Genomic DNA, 17,737 nt, shown 5'->3' on the forward strand with positions numbered 1-17,737 from the left:
GTTTGTAAGTGCTTAAATAGCCATAACTTGATAGCTCAATGATAGCTTGGTGCAAATTTTCACCAAGATATTGTATAGCCTACCTCAGGCTTAGGGGGCATATTGTTATACTAGTCCAAGAAAACAGGCCTCGTGCTTAAAATAATCAATAACTCAACACACCCAAGCTTTAAGATCATCCAACTGGCACACAATGTTTAAGCTATTAAGTGCAACAATTATATGTGACATAAATCAAGATGCAGGATCAACAAAAAGATTGGAGGGACAACCTTGCCAAACAAAGATGCTTGCTCATATCAATCACATGAAACCTTTACATATGCTTTCCTTGATCATTCTCTCGCAATTACTTTAACTATTACTTGATGGAAATCCCAACGAAAACATCTCTAAGTACAAAACACAAATAACCTCCAACTTTCTTTTCTTTTTTTTCCCTTCAAGAAGACATTAACAATTTTAGTCAAATTTGATATAATATAAAACTTCAGTAATTTAAATTGACTCGGTTTTATTCATTAATGGTAAAGGAATATATCCATTGAGGCCAAAATTTTGGAAAGTGGACACGTGGCAAAGATAGACGTCAAAGAAAATGATGTCATTTCGTTGAGCCGCCATCTTTAAGGTGCAGACAAAAATTGGAAAGCTAAACCAATAATCTTCAGTTTCAAAGCTCTCAATAGCTGGCACTTGGCGTGGGTGTAGGACCCTATCTCAAAAAATCAATAAAAAATACTAACAAATAACCAAAGTATTGCCTTGGCCTAATCCCCTCCTTTCATTTCATTTTCTTTTTTTCTTTTTTTTTAATTATTCTCTCTCGTTTTTTTCCTTATAACGACAAAAATCCTACATCCATAAAATGCCAACCCTTCCTCCCCTCCCAAAAATTTCAATCCCCTTCTTCCTCTTTGAGCTGCTTTTGCTTCAATTCATCCCCCTTTCGTTTTGCTGCGCTTCATCTCTACTTCTTTTGTTTCAGTTCATCTTCAGCTTTCTTTTAAGTTATATATATGAACATGAAGCATCCACAATCAAGTTTGCCTCCAGGGTTTAGGTTCCACCCTACAGACGAGGAACTCATCCTTCATTATCTAAAGAAGAAAATCACTTCCTCTCCTTTCCCTGTTTCCATCATCGCCGACGTTGATATTTACAAGTTTGATCCCTGGGATTTACCAGGTCAGAATCCTTTTTCATGTTTATCATCATGCCATGTTTCAAAGCTTCTTTTTTTTAACGTTGTGTTTTTTTTTTTATCAGATAAAGCTGCGTTTGGTGAGAAAGAATGGTACTTTTTCAGTCCTAGAGATCGTAAGTACCCTAACGGTGCAAGGCCGAACAGGGCAGCAGCCTCCGGCTACTGGAAAGCAACCGGCACGGATAAGGTTATAGTTACCTCTTCAATGGCAGATAGAAGAGGAGAAGTGCAAGAGAATATTGGTGTGAAGAAAGCTCTGGTTTTTTACAAAGGAAGGCCTCCTAAGGGGATGAAGACCAATTGGATCATGCATGAATATCGACTTGCAGATAACCCTAATTCCAACTTCAACAATAGACCACTCAAGTCCAAAGATTCCTCCATGAGGGTGAGCCTCATCTTTTAAACACTCCATTTATTTTGGCTTCCAAAATTGAATTTTCATTTCAAGAAAATGAAACCTTTTATCATATACAAGAGTGCTTTTTTTTTTTTTTGGAAAAAAGAATATCTGAAACGAAGTATATAAATTTAGGACAGTTTTGTAGGATCTTGAAATTTCAAACTTATGCTTTGATAAGTGTGATGGTGACATTGATTTTTTGCCCTTTCCTTTTTCAAATAAAAAGAAAAGAAAAAACAATGATTGCATTTTGTATGATGGATTTATAACTTCTTCATGGCTGGTAATGTGGTGTAATTCCATTTGAAGTCTACCCTCTACATTTAAATATACTCTCACATTCATCATTTTCTTATTAATGTTCTTAAAAATCATGCCTGCAAATGATGAAATGATTGAAATTTCTCTGTGGCTGACATACCTGAGTTCATTTTTCTCTGTTTTTTTCCTTTCAGTTAGATGATTGGGTTCTTTGCCGGATCTACAAGAAATCCAATGCTTTATCTTCAACAACAGCAATAGGAGCAGCAACAAGTGATCAAGATTTAGAGGAAGAAGAAGCAGAACAGTTCATTAAAGATGCCCTTTTACCAGCAGCCATTAAAAGCCCTCCAACCACCAATGCCCTTCTGCCTCAGAAATCTTGTTCCTTCTCCAACCTGTTAGACGCCATGGATTACTCAATGCTCAGTAGTTTCCTGGCAGACAACCAGTGCAATGGATCCGGATATGATCCCACTTCATTCACCTGTGAGCAGCCACTAGTGAATAACTACACCATTGGAAACAACAGCAGCAGCAGCAGCAGCATGATGGTGCAAAAGCTTCCCCAGTTGAGCCCTTCGGTTCCAAACATGGAAAACAAGCTCAAGCGCCAATACTCAAGCATTGATGAGGATCACCCATCAAAGAAACTTAACAGTTCTTGCAGTTACAGTAACAGCAGCAGCCAATCTGATATGACTCACTACACCTTTCTAAACCAGTCATTGTTCAACCAGAGTTTACTCCTAAGTCCTCACATTCAGTTCCAAGGATAAAAAAGAAAAAGAAGAAAGATTCTAAAATTTAAAAAAAAAAAAGGAAAAGAATAGAAAACAATGATTGTCTAGGGCCCTTAGTGCAGGGTGTGTAAAGAAGGAGACGTGTGTGGGTTTTCTGTAGGAAGAAAAACATGGTTAGAAACATTGAACTCCTTAGTATGGTATCAAAAAGCTGATACCATATTACATAGTCAAAAAGCTAATGAAAAAAAAACCAAACTAAAAAAGGAGTTAAAAAGGGAATCAATCATACATAATTTTTGTAGAAAATTTATGTAGTGGTGGAATTGGCAGATCAAATTCACACTTTGTAAACAGTGTGTTGCTTGTACTTGATGATTTGATTTTTTTTTATGGGAATGAAAAAGGAAAGTTTATTATTATTGTCAAGCTAATCAATACTTTGCATTCTTTGTTAATCACCAACTTTCCTACCACAAAGACAAAAGGAATCAAGATTGTCACTTCCTCCGTTTTAGTAATGACACATAAACAATTTTAACATATATTAATGGGAATTGGATGCTTAAATTGTAGATATGGATCTTAATAAAATAATCAGGTACAGTGCTTATTAATTCTTATGGTTTGGTGTTTCATTTTGATGGTGGGATAAGAGACAAGTGAGGAAGCTGTTTCATTACTAAAAACAAATGCAATATGGGAGCAATAAAATAATAAACAAAATTTTCCAGTACCTAACGAGAATTGAAGAATTACAGGAATATCCTCTAATCATGTTTCTTTATTTGCTAATCCTGTCATTAGCTGACATTAAAGAAATGACATATAATGTCACATGATTGGTGCCTAAACCATATAATTAATTTTATAGTAGAAATCGTGTCACAATCAACACTAATCCTTCACATTATTAGCTTGGGTTTTTCGAGAAGATAAGAGCTCAATTATGCTTGTAATTTAAGAAATGTTTAAATTATTCATGAGGGGCCCTTCACAAAATATTTTGTGTAGAATAATTGAGGGACACTGATAGTTTTGCTGTAAAATATTCATTAGAGCTTACTTTCCCCCTAAAACCCCTCCCTCCACTCACTCTCGAAACCATTACTTTCTGCTTTTTTTTTCTTATAGTTTTTATTTTTAAACTATAATTAATATTACCCTGAAAAATTGTCTATTAAATTAAACTATAAAACTATTTCTTTGAATCAATGTTGAAAACCCTAGATTTAGAATTTAAAAATCCTACAATTTCATATTTATTTGTTTAGCTTTTTCCGTGTGTAGCATTGAACATGAGTGCAAAATTTTAATGTTAAAATTAGGAAAATCTCAAAATTATATATGAATTTTGATTTAATGTGCAATTTGATACACGAGCTTTAATTTGGTGCAATTTTACACACGAAACTTTAATTGTGGTTCAAATGTATACATAAAACTTTAATTTTGATTCAATCATACACATTTGAAGAAATAAATACATCAATTTATGTTTATATTAGATAAATATAATAACTTGTGTATGTAATATATAAATATAAAATGCTCCTATACCAATAATTGTGTTAATATTTTGTGAGAATAGAATCAAATACAAATATTATGTATAAAATTACACTATCCATGTATAATTTTAAGATTTATCCCTTAAAATTCCACATAATCTAATTTAACCAAATTTCTTTGACATATTAAACTTTAATTATTAAATCAAAAGTTCCTATGATAAAAATAAAAGGTTAAATTTTAAATGTACAAAGAAAATAAAAATTGGGAGGATAATTAAACTTGAATATTACTTTTTCATATTATTAGAGAAAATAAAAATTAGTCTAATTCTCGTATGCTAAAAATAGGAAATTAAACAAGAACTCAGTTACAAAAAATTCAAATAACATCAATCGAGTAGTAGTAAAGTCTCAGATTTAAGTCTTATGAATATAAGAAATGTTGTTAGGTATTTAAAAATTCGACAAATACTAAATCGAATTGATTTGTGATACATAATTAATATAACATATGGTGAAGGCGAGAAGTTTGCATAAAGTTAAAAGGGTTATGAAAGCTTCAAGGTTATATATTACTTAAAAGAGTTGGAGTTGATAGGTAGAGTTTGGCACTTGTTGCAGGCAGCAGCTTGTTTTGGTAAAATTTTATCTGTTCCACTTTTCTCAACTTGTATTCAAGGTTCATTGCACATTCATGATTGAACATCAACAAGTTTTTGAGTAGTAGCTTCAATGTACGTTACGTAAATTCGGATATTTATAGAGTAAGGACATCTTATATTCATCAAACATATATTTTAATATCCAACATCAATTTTGTTTTGGTTTTCGTACATGTTTTTGAGGACCCATGTACACAAATTTATCTTTCGAGTATCCAACATTATTTTTTTATTAATTTTATACTAAACATTTATGAATTTCAAGATTGAGTTTTTTTACACACAAGCATATAAATATTAAGAAAATAAATTGAAAATATTGTTTTTTTTTAAAGAGAACCCATCGAAACACTAATTCAAGAAATTACTAATTAATCAAAGTTGGTTTTATCGAAAGGAAAAAAGAAATCAAAATTAGGCCTAAAATTGAAAACTTAGATATATAAAACAAATAACTTAGAAGCCCCAGTAAGGCATATTTTAAAGACTCGGCCTTACCCACAATTAGTATTCCAGACCTTTCAAGAGATGATGGTGCCCAAACTCCAAACCAAACAAAATTAATCAAAAGTAAAATTATTAAGTTAGCTCGAAATTTAAAAAAGTTTAGATAAAAATATTAGGCCCAAAAAATAGGTTTGGGCAAAAAATTTAATTGCACTTAAAATATAAGTCGAGCTTAAGCATTTAAGGTCTAACTTGACCCAATCTATTTTAAGTTTATAATAATTTATATTATGATATTTTAAAGATTGAGCCTTACCCACAATCTAAACCTTTCAAGAGATGATGATGCCCAAAGTCCAAACCAAAGAAAATAAAGTAAATTTATCCTGGTAAAAGTATTTTTTTGGGGGAACTTACTACATTATTTGATTTTTTAGTTTGATACTTTTGTAAAAGTGGTATTTGTGTTTTTCATTATAAATGCGGTACTTGTATCTAACAAAAGTTATACATTTGAGTATTTGAAAGTATATTTATTCAAGTTTAAAGGCTCGTTTTAACATTTGTGAGAGTTTGAACAAAAATACTAAGTCTAAAAATGTATTTTTTTTTAAAAAAAGGTCCGTTTAAAATATCAATTGCTTAGATCTTGAATGTTCAAGTCTGAGCTCAGCTCAGCTCTTTTTCTATGTAATTTATGTTTATTTTTATATATTATGTAATTCATAACATTTAAAAATTAAATCTACAGTAATCTATAATACTATAATGTAAAGATTAAAAATTTTAATATGCCTATAAATAAAATTTTAATAAATGAAAATATTAAACTAAAATAATATAAATATTTAAAAAAATGAAAATGGACAGGCCTAAAATATGTTTGTGTTAGTTATTTAAAAATACAGCTTGACTTGGGTAAAATTTTATGTACATATTTTAGGCCGAGTTAGGCCCGGAGAAGTATAAAATGTGTTAATATTATGTTTAAGCTCAGCCTGAACATGGCCCAATTTATGAACACCTCTACCTAAAAGAAACATTGTTAATTTTTTTAGTATTTAGTTTGGGTTTTAGAGTTGATTTGATGAAAATTCATAATTAATTAATAATATTAGTAATTGACTTTCATTAAATTAACCTTAAAACTCGAAAATGATCATAATAACCAAACTATATTTAACAAATTAAATACAAAATGAATTAAACTTACAATTAACACTGAATTTATTTTATTAACAAAATCATGAAAATTTAAATCTAACAATGTTACAAATTAACTTTAATTAAATCAACTTTAAAATTCAAATTAAATACTAAAAATTAATATGATTACATATACATATATACCATTAAAATATATTTTAAATAGCAATAAATTTATTTTCTGCCAAAAATAATAATAAATAAAAATGTGATAAATGATAGTATTCTAATACTAATTTTGTAATTTGAAAAATCCATCGAACAACATGTATTAAATATTAGTGTCAACTAAAATCCTCTAAATACGTAAGTCAATTTTGAGTCCAACAATATGTTTCTTGAAACTAAGAGGTTAAAACACCCAATCCAAACTTTACTTTTATTATATTTCTAAAATTACACTAAAACAATACTTATCAACAAATTCTCAACTTATTTAGTTAATTTATACTAAATTACGACCTACTTATTTTATAAGGAAAAGAAATTAATGCCATTTTTAAAAGTAAATTATAGTAGAGATCATTCAACTATGATTATCTTTCTTTTTGCCATCCAATTATGAAAAGTTATAAAATAATCATCTAACTATTCAAATTTGTTTTTTTTCACCAGTTGGCTAAGTAAAATGAAAACACTAAAAATCTAAGATAGTTGAGTGGCCAAAAAATAAACTAAATAGTTGAGTGACCTTTTGTAATTTTTCATAGTTGGGTGACCTAAAAGAAAATTATTAATAGTTGAGTGATCATTTTATAACTTTTCATAATTGGGTGACAAAATAAAAACTCATAGTTGGTGAATACTAATGTAGTTTATCCTTTTCTTTTTTACTTCAAAACTTAGATTAGAGTTTGATAGATAAATGTTTTTCCAAAAACAAAATTAGGCTTCGTGTTATAAAATAAAAGACAAAAAGAAACAAAGAAAATAGGAGAGCCAAAGAGGCGTATTTTATTAATCAATTGGAATATTTACAAAGCTTCTCTAAAGTCTTTATTTATAGGCATAAGAAGTATAAATGAAGTAGAGATCTACTTCTAATGACAATTAGAATTTGAAGTACATCAAAATTTATCTTGATCTTGATGGACATCCACTTAATAAGATTTTCATAACACTCCCCTTTAGATGTCCATTGGTAGATAATGTGTCTCGTTAAAACCTTACTAAGATAAAAACCTTGTGGGAAAAAAAATTTCTAGTGAAGGAAAAAAAGTACACATAGTTAGAATACATATAATATGCTGGCTCGTTAAAAACCTTACTAGGAAAACCCAATGGGACAAAACCTCGGTTAAAGAAAAAAGAGTACATCGTGTATTTACTCCCCCTCATGAAAACATCACATGCTTTCTCATATTCTACATATTCAATCTTGAATACTAATTTTTCAAATGACTATTTGAATGTATTTGCTAAATTTTTATATCACCATTCTTTTGAAAGTCATGAGTGAAGGAAAATTTGGAGGAAATATATTTTGATCTGTTCAAGAGTTTCAACAATAATTATAACAAACTTTAATCATGATTCTTCTATAAAATGCAAATAGGTATTTTAGATCATTTTATAATCCTCTTTCAACTACTATTGATTAAGTCAAATTTACCACATATGTTCAATTATTTCAATTCATATAAATGAACAATTTCACGAGAATTTCAATATGCTTCTAGCATACTAAATCCTTCAAGGATTTTAATATAAACTTTACACTATATAGTAATTCATAAAAGGTTGTAACAACAATCATTAGACATAAGTTAAATCTTTTATGAACTGTCACTTTAGTAATATATCTAAAAGTTATTGTATCCATGCATCGCCCAAGAATTCAAGTAATTGATTTGTTGGATTTAATCAATAAATAAGTGTGTGTCTCAATGCTTGTAAGGCTTGATTAGGAGGGTGAGGTCTTGGGTTTGAGACTTGTGGGGGAGTCTATTTATTTTGTTTCCATGTGGGTTGGCCATGTAATAGAACTGGGGTCATGTTGGGATTCTGGTTAGTGGGAGGTGGTTAGTAGTGGGGTGCTAATTTTACTCCTAAAACCCCTCAACTTTATCCCCAAGCCTCTCATCTTTATTTTTTTTAAAAGTATTTCCATTATTCCATTTTGTTTCTCGACGTTCTTTTCCTCTTCTGTTGTTGTCTGTTGACTTCTTTTTCTCAAAAAAATTCTCTTTTCGATACTTGGTTGTGGGACTTTATTCTTGTTTCATTAATTCCTTCGGTGGTGGTTCTTAGTGCAAGGTAAAGTTTAAGTTTTAATTCTGCTTGTGTTTATTGTGTTTCGATGGTTGGTGGCAAAAAGGTGTGGATTAGGAATTTGATTCTATGTATGTGTTGTTTAGGAGAAGATCGAGAATCATTGGGTTTCCCTCCGGTGACCTAATTTTCGTTGGTGGGCTGCTGTTTTTTTTTGAAGGTAAGAGGTTAATTTGAGATGTTAGGTTGATTATAACGACTTTGTGAGTCAAATTTGGTAATAATTAAAGTGACTGATTTGGTGAACAAATGGTCGTTTTTAGGTTTTGGACGACTCGTGAGAGTTTGGCATTGAAATCTAGTCAAGTGTGTAACGAGAAACTCAAAAAATAGCGAATAGCGAAAGCCAAAATTGGGGCTTATCGACGCCACACGGTCGTGTGCCAGGCCGTGTGGGTCACACGGGCAAGGCTATTTTGGGCCGTGTAGGCTACACACGCCCCAAATTTTAGAATTTTTCCCTATGGTCATACATGTCCTCTCGATCGACTGTGGGCCTTCTGTGCGGTCGGTATGTGTTATATAAGCCTTAAAGCATGAAATCTGCTATTCTATTAGTATGAATTCGACGTGAATAACATTCAAATGCTTGTAATGTGATGCGATATGTTTGATCTGTCATGTATAAGCATGTTCACTATATGTTATACGAGTATGCATGATATATATATTATGGTATCTGTTATTCTGTTATATTTGGTATTATGTTTGTTTCTGGCTATGGGGCGGGTCATGTATTATGTGGAGGAAGTGTTCAGTGTGAGGCGTTAACTCGCCATTATACTGGCAGCACTACGGTGATATTTCTAAAAAGTGTCGTAAGGACACTAAGTGGTGTGTTCAGAAATGGTGTGTAGCGGATGAGGATAGGATTGTAATTTACATGTGACTCTGATTCTGCATGAGACATTCGTCAGTAACTATTCTGTTATGTATTCAATCTGTGATTATGTTTCTGTTAGTTACACACTAGTTATAAAACTCACTCTTTGTCTGTCTGTCACATTTAGATAACCCTCAGACTTAGGCGTGTCGGTGCAACGGAAGCTCAGATATGCCCACAATTCTGTAAAACTTTATTTACATAAATTTGGCTTATTTAAAATTTCATTTTGAAAGTTTTGTAATTTTTGAACTCTCTGGACATTTGGGTTTATTTTTGGATTTGGACTTTTAATTTGAGTTTTGGCATGACATTTAAGAAAACAAACTTGATTTCCAAAATGTAACGTCTTAAGAACTTCCACTGCAAATTATTCAATTTATTTAAAAAATATAAACAATTAACGGTTTTAACTATTAAGTATCACAAACGTTTTCATATAGAACGGGTTTTAATGAGCAATGATATGCGAAGTATTTCAATAGGCGAGAGTCAGATTTATAACTACTTTACGTAACATTTCCAAATTCGGTCATAACGTCTAGACGGGGTTTTGGGTGTTACAATCCACCACAAAAGAATATTATATCATTTCATAATTAATGCCAAGACTTAGAAAAAAACTTAATATTTTATTCCGTTTTTGCAAAACTACTTCATTTGTACCTTTATTGGCTTTATACCTTTAGATATTTGGACTACTGATCCAAGAACTCCACGAATTTAATTGTACTTGAGTTGCGTCTTTCTATTTTGACCAATTTATTTCATATCTATATTTCTCAATAGATTTATTCTATTTTAACCAATTTATTCCATATTTATATTTCTCAATAGATTTATTCAAGATCCTCCTTTTATTTTATTATTTCAACAATATTATTGCATGCAAAACCATTGTTGACCACTTTTATTATCGGTTCGATATTTTCTCGAATTGACATAACTTATCGAGATCTCTTATTTCACTATTTTAATCTTCAATTTCAGATACATGAGTCTCTTCTGGAGTTTTACTTATTAGTTATGTCTTGGATTTCTTCTAGAGCACCCTCTTTCACTATATGATCATCTAGATTTATTATTTTCTTTTATGAGAATTTTTATATTTGGAACATGTCTTGAGTTATCCTGATTGAGTTTCGGTCAAATTACTCACACTCCTAACTCATTACAAGTTATTATTTTTCTCCCCAAATATCTGGAAAACTATTGAATCAAAGTAGTAATCACAAATAATATCATAATTGAATCTCCAAAACATTCAAAACATCTAATAATACAATGAGACTTATAATTAATATATATTCGAACTTTCTTTGAGGATTCACTTATCTTTGTGCATTGTGGGGGAGCAATTGGAACATATACGCACATACAAAAATTCTAAGATGAGAAATATTTAGCTCTTGACTAAAACCCAATTGTAATGGAGAGTATTTATAATTTATTGGCTTGAGGCGTACGACACGTAAATCAATATAACCTTATGTTGAAATAGAAAGTTTAGTTCTCATAAATAATGGTTTAGATATTAATTAGATGCGTTCAATTAATAATTTCTCTAAACTATTATGTGCATAAATAAGAAGCTTTTACGGAAGTTTTTCAAACTCAATCAATAAAAGACTGAGATATAAACTCAATAGCTTTAGCAATATGAAATTAATTATTTAAGTAAGCAATCTTGCAAACGACATGTTGCAAGTTGATAATGCATATGTGATTATGTTGTAGATGCATCTATCAGGAATCATATAATATCAAAATCATCCACATGGTGGATGAATGAGCCTATATTCATTTCAGAAAGGCAAGGCATTAAATCTCAACTTTAGCCAGTGGGTTTCTAGCAATCAATTTTCATTGAAAACAAGCAACAAATGATAAATCTTTAAATTAAAGAATCTTATGGTTCTTTAATGAATGTTTATATGAATTCTCAATTAATTTTCACATCATATATGATCTAGGATGGTATAACTGGCCACGCCAAGTAGTAAATGCATTTGTATCAGTAAACTTCTGGTTTACTTTAACGTGCATGTCAATTGTACTAATAACATCAATATAAATGGTGACAAATTAATAATTTTACTGTCATTCCTTTTACTGTCATTCCTTTTACTTTGTATACACATATAAGTACTGTTATCACATTTACTACTGGAAATGTCTAAATCAGTGTGAAGTTTATAATGCCACTAAGTCAACAAAATAAATATAATTTCCAAACAATTATATGCAATATTCGCTTCAAGGAATATGCCAAAATCTTCAAATGTCCAAAAGAAAAATGATGCCATAATGAGAATATTATATCATCTTTTCCTCATTCACAATCTCAATATGATATCCATTATGAATATTTTTTAAAACCAATAGATTAACCATCACAAAATATTAAAATATTAGCTATTCGGAGCTTTAGACTAATTTTGTACTATCAAATATTGAAATAATATTTGTTTGTTTCATACCAAATAAAATAAATATTTTATATCCGTAATGATAGAATTCATTACTATATTCTCATATCTTTCCTCAAAGAATATTAATGAAACAAAATATTTGGTGATACGACACATATGTGGCAAATAATCTTTCATATCACATTGATAACATAAGTTATCTTTACCTTTTAAAAGTTATCTTGAGAACTATCATTGTTCTCTTATTTTTTACTATGTTCCCACTTTTAGTTGTTCATAATTATATCTTATATTCTCTTTATATTTACATTCACTTCAGGGAATGCAACAAATCTAGTAAGATAGACTTCTAAACGCCTCTATTGATTCTTTATTGCATAATCACCATCACAAACATACGTGGATTTTAAATCAGAATCTTTCTACTCATGCTGTCATGATTAGTCTCCAATTATAATAAACATAATATAATAAATAAATTATAGTAAAATATATCTGAATCTTTAACGTCATCGTCATCACCCACTTAAGGATTATATAAATTTATTTGGTTAATGATTACCCATAGTGTGCAAGCCCTAGTTGAAGATTGAAATAGTAGTAGCTCTAAAAGGCAATCGACAACAACTTTAGCAACAAATTTGGAGTGATCGGCTATTGCATTGGTTGCTGCTTGAAAGGGGTAAGACTTGGTGAAAGGGAAAAAAAATTGTGACTTATGGAGAAAAACAATTAAAAGAGAATCGTGCTGATAACATATTATAAAATAAAGAGATATAGAGAGAATAAAGAACAAATAAAATATGGGAAGCAATAGAGAATGTATTTTATTGATTAATGAGATATTTACAAAGCTTCTCCAAGGTCTCTATTTATAGGCATAAAAAGTATAAATGAAATAGAAATCTACTTCTAATAACTATTAGAATTTAAAGTACATCAAAACTTATCTTGATCTTGATAGACATCCACTTAAAGATATTCATAACACTTCGTACTTTTTGTTTTCATTTTTATTTTCACTTAAAAATTGTTTCCAATTTCTATTTTTAAAATTGAAAACACATTTGATATATGATGATTTATTTTAATAATGAAAATACGGAAACATATTTAGTAAACCATTTTTTTATAATAGAAACATGAGAAATAAAATAAAATTACTACATTTATATAGATTTAAAATAGGGTAAAATATTTCGATATTTGAAGATTGTTGAGGAAAAAAAGAATATTTTTGCGTTTAGGGTTAACTCCTTAATTAAATTTAAAGTAAAAAATTCAGTTTTACAAAATATTTTATTGAAATCAATTAAAACAACTTATTATTGTTTTCTAATTTTCACATATTTTTATTTTTGAAAATCATTTTCAAAATTTTTAATCAAACACATTTTCTTTAATATTTTTATTTTCCATTTTTCAAGAAATTGAAAATGAAGAAAAATAGGAAGTTATAAGTGAAGTGGGTAATTTTATAAGGTAGGGATCCACTTACACAATGTAAAAATTAAAATAATTTTTCACACTTCTATAATTATATATATGGTTAGTATTTTAATGATCCAACCGTTGAATTTATCAATATAAATGTACTTGTCATGCATATAGAACGGGTTTTAATGAGCAAAGATACGCGAAGTCTTTCAATAGGTGAGAGTCAGATTTATAACTACTTTACGTAACATTTCCAGATTCGGCCATAATGTCTAGGCAGGGTTTGGGGTGTTACAATCCACCACAAAAGAATATTATATATTTTCATAATTAATGCTAGGACTTAGCAAAAACTTCATATTTTATTCCATTTTGCAAAACTACTTCATTTGTACCCTTACTGGCTTTATACCTTTAGATATTTGGACTACTGATCCAAAAACTCCACGAATTTAATTGTACTTGAGTTGCGTCTTTTTATTTTGACCAATTTATTCCATATCTATATTTCCCAATAGATTTATTCAAGATCCTCCTTTTATTTCAACAATAATATTTCATGCAAAATCATTGTTGACCACTTTTATTATCAGTTCAATATTTTCTCAAATTGACATAACTTATCGAGATATTTTATTTCACTATTTTAATCTTCAATTTCAGGTACCTGAATCTTTTCTGGGGTTTTACTTATTAGTTATGTCTTGGGTTTCTTTTGGAGCACCCTCCTTCACTATATAATCATCTAGATTTATTATTTTATTTTATGAGAATTTTTATATTTGGAACTTGTAATGAGTTATCCTGATTGAACTTCTGGTCAAATTACTCTCACCCCTAACTCATTACAAGTTATTTTTATCTCCCCCTAATATCAGGAAAACTATCGAATCAAAATAGTAATCACAAATCATGTCATAATTGAATCTCCAAAACATTCAAAACATCTAATAATACAATGAGACTTGTAATTAATATATATTTTGAACTTTCTTTGAGGATTCACTCATTTTTGTGCATTGTGGTGGAGCAATTGGAACATATATGCACATACAAAAATTCTAAGATGAGAAATATTTAGCTCTTGACTAAAACCCAATTGTAATGGAGAGTATTTATATTTTATTGGCTTGAGGCGTACGACACGTAAATCAATATAACCTTATGTTGAAATAGAAAGTTTAGTTCTCATAAATAATGGTTTAGATATTAATCAGATGCGTTCAATTAATAATTTCTCTAAACTATTATGTGCATAAATAAGAAGCTTTTACGGAAGTTTTTCAAACTCAATCAATAAATGACTGAGATATAAACTCATTAGCTTTAGCAATATGAAATTAATTATTTAAGTAAGCAATCTTGCAAACGACAGGTTGCAAGTTGATAATGTATATGTGATTATGTTGTAGATGCATCTATCAGGAATCATATAATATCAAAATCATCCACATGGTGGATGAATGAGCCTATATTCATTTCAGAAAGGCAAGACATTAAATCTCAACTTTAGCCAGTGGGTTTCTAGCAATCAATTTTCATTGAAAACAAGCAACAAATGATAAATCTTTAAATTAAAGAATCTTCTGGTTCTTTAATGAATGTTCATATGAATTCTCAATTAATTTTCACATCATATATGATCCAGGATGGTATAACTGGTCACGCCAAGTAGTAAATACATTTGTATCAGTAAACTTTTGGTTTACTTTAACATGGATGTCAATTGTACTAATAATATCAATATAAATTGTGACAAATTAATAATTTTACCGTCATTCCTTTTACTTTGTATCCACATATAAGTACTATTATAATGTTTACTACTGAAAATGTCTAAATCAATGTGAAGTTTATAATGCCACTAAGTCAACAAAATAAATATAATTTCCAAACAATTATATGCAATATTCGCTTTAGGGAATATGCCAAAATCTTCAAATGTCTAAAAGAAAAATGATGCCATAATGAGAATATTATATCATCTTTTCCTCATTCACAATCTCAAGATGATATCCATTATGAATATCTTTTAAAACCAATGGATTAACCATCACAAGATATTAATATATTAGCTCTTCTAGAGCTTTCGACTAATTTTGTACTATCAAATATTGAAATAATATTTGTTTGTTTCATACCAAATAAAATAAATATTTTATATTTGTAATGATAGAATTCATTACTATATTCTCATATCTTTCCTCAAAGAATATTAATGAAACAAAATATTTGGTTATACGCCACATATGTGGCAAATAATCTTTCATATCACATTGATAACATAAGTTATCTTTACCTTTTAAAAGTTATCTTGAGAACTATCATTGTTCTCTTATTTTTTACTATGTTCCCACTTTTAGTGGTTCATAATTATATCTTTTATTTTTTTTATATTTACATTCACTTCAGGGAATACAACAAATCTAGTAAGACAAACTTCTAAACGCCTCTATTGATTCTTTATTGCATAATCACCATCGCAAACATACGTGGATTTCAAATCAGAATCTTTCTACTCATGTTGTCATGATTAGTCTCCAATTATAATAAACATAATATAATAAATAAATTATAGTAAAATATATCTGAATCTTTAACATCATCGTCATCACCCACTTAAGGATTATATAAATTTATTTGGTTAATGATTACCCATAGTGTGCAAGCCCTAGTTGAAGATTGAAATAGTAGTAGCTCTAAAAGGCAATCGACAACAGCTTTAGCAAAAAATTTGGAGCGATCAGCTATTGCATTGGTCGCTGCTTGAAAGGGGTAAGACTTGGTGAAAGGGAAAAAAAATGTGACTTATGGAGAAAAACAATTAAAAGAGAATCGTGCTGATAACGTATTATAAAATAAAGAGATATAGAGAGAATAAAGAACAAATAAAATATGGGAAGCAATAGAGAATGTATTTTATTGATCAATGAGATATTTACAAAGCTTCTCCAAGGTCTCTATTTATAGGCACAAGAAGTATAAATGAAATTGAAATCTACTTCTAATGACTATTAGATTTTTAAATTACATCAAAACTTATCTTGATCTTGATAGACATCCACTTAAAGATATTCATAACACTTCGTACTTTTGTTTTCATTTTTATTTTCATTTAAAATTGTTTCCAATTTCTATTTTTAAAATTGAAAACACATTTGATATATGATGATTTATTTTAATAATGAAAATACGGAAACATATTTAGTAAACCATTTTTTTATAATAGAAACATGAGAAATAAAATAAAAATTAGTACATTTATATACATTTAAACTAGGGTAAAATATTTCGATATTTGAAGATTGTTGAGGAAAAAAAGAATATTTTTGCGTCTAGGGTTAACTCCTAAGTTAATTTTATAGTAAAAATTCAGTTTTACAAAATATTTTTATTGAAATCAATTAAAACAACTTATTATTGTTTTCTAATTTTCACATTTTATTTTTGAAAATTATTTTCAAAAGTTTTAATCAAACACATCTTCTTTAATATTTTTTATTTTCTATTTTTCAAGAAATTGAAAATGAAGAAAAATAGGAAGTTATAAGTGAAGTGGGTAATTTTATAAGGTAGAGATCCACTTATACAATGTAAAAATTAAAATAGTTTTGCACATTTCCATAATTATATATATGGTTAATATTTTAACGATCCAACCGTTGAATTTATCAATATAAATGAACTAACTGTTATGCATGTAAATTTCAAACGATATGATATCTCTTTCATATTAATCTAAAGTACTCAATATATTAATATATGTATATATTCAACGGTTGAATTTTTTTATTACATAAAACAAATAGTTAGAAGTTTTAATTAATCTAAAGCACTCAATATATTAATATATATATTCAACGGTTGATTTTTTTACATAAAACAAATAGTTAGAAGTTTTAAATTTACATCAAATTTGACATGCATGATCTACATGGCTAGATCATAAAATATAAACATATAAATAGTTACGAAAGTAAGTAAAACTATAGATTTTACAATGTGTAAGTGGATCCTCTAATAATTGTAAAATTTGAACATCTATATTATTATTGAAGCCATCTATATATTAAGTTAATGTCACGAGTCAGTCAAGCATCGACTCTATTAGAGAAGTTATGAAAATGACATTTCATAATTACAATAAGTTATATTACTCGATGATGCTTTATTATTTATATTTTAAAAAACCAACAAAAGAATGCATATAGTGCGATTTGGAACCATGTCAATTGTATTAGTAAAACATTAAATTTACCCTTGGACAAAAG

General features: G+C 28.9%; 1 protein-coding gene across 1 annotated transcript; it reads left to right on the plus strand.

Moving 5' to 3' along the window:
- Nucleotides 1-880: 880 nt before the first annotated feature.
- Nucleotides 881-3,036, plus strand: LOC105804539 (NAC transcription factor 47). The gene is made up of 3 exons (XM_012637204.2): nt 881-1,188; nt 1,270-1,595; nt 2,066-3,036. The coding sequence occupies exons 1-3, from the start codon at nt 1,020-1,022 to the stop codon at nt 2,648-2,650; spliced, it is 1,080 nt and encodes a 359-aa protein (XP_012492658.1). The 5' UTR covers nt 881-1,019; the 3' UTR covers nt 2,651-3,036.
- The last annotated feature ends 14,701 nt before the right edge of the window (nt 3,037-17,737 follow it).

The sequence above is a fragment of the Gossypium raimondii genome, chromosome 11 (genome assembly GCF_025698545.1).
Source record: "Gossypium raimondii isolate GPD5lz chromosome 11, ASM2569854v1, whole genome shotgun sequence".
NCBI lineage: Eukaryota > Viridiplantae > Streptophyta > Magnoliopsida > Malvales > Malvaceae > Gossypium > Gossypium raimondii.

Excerpts from the sequence above, each read along its gene's own strand:
- LOC105804539 (XM_012637204.2), top strand. The coding sequence starts at position 1,020 with ATGAACATGAAGCATCCACAATCAAGTTTGCCTCCAGGGTTTAGGTTC. Across the intron at positions 1,189-1,269 it reads TGATCCCTGGGATTTACCAG|ATAAAGCTGCGTTTGGTGAG; the intron begins GTCAGAATCCTT and ends TTTTTTTATCAG. Across the intron at positions 1,596-2,065 it reads CCAAAGATTCCTCCATGAGG|TTAGATGATTGGGTTCTTTG; the intron begins GTGAGCCTCATC and ends TTTTCCTTTCAG.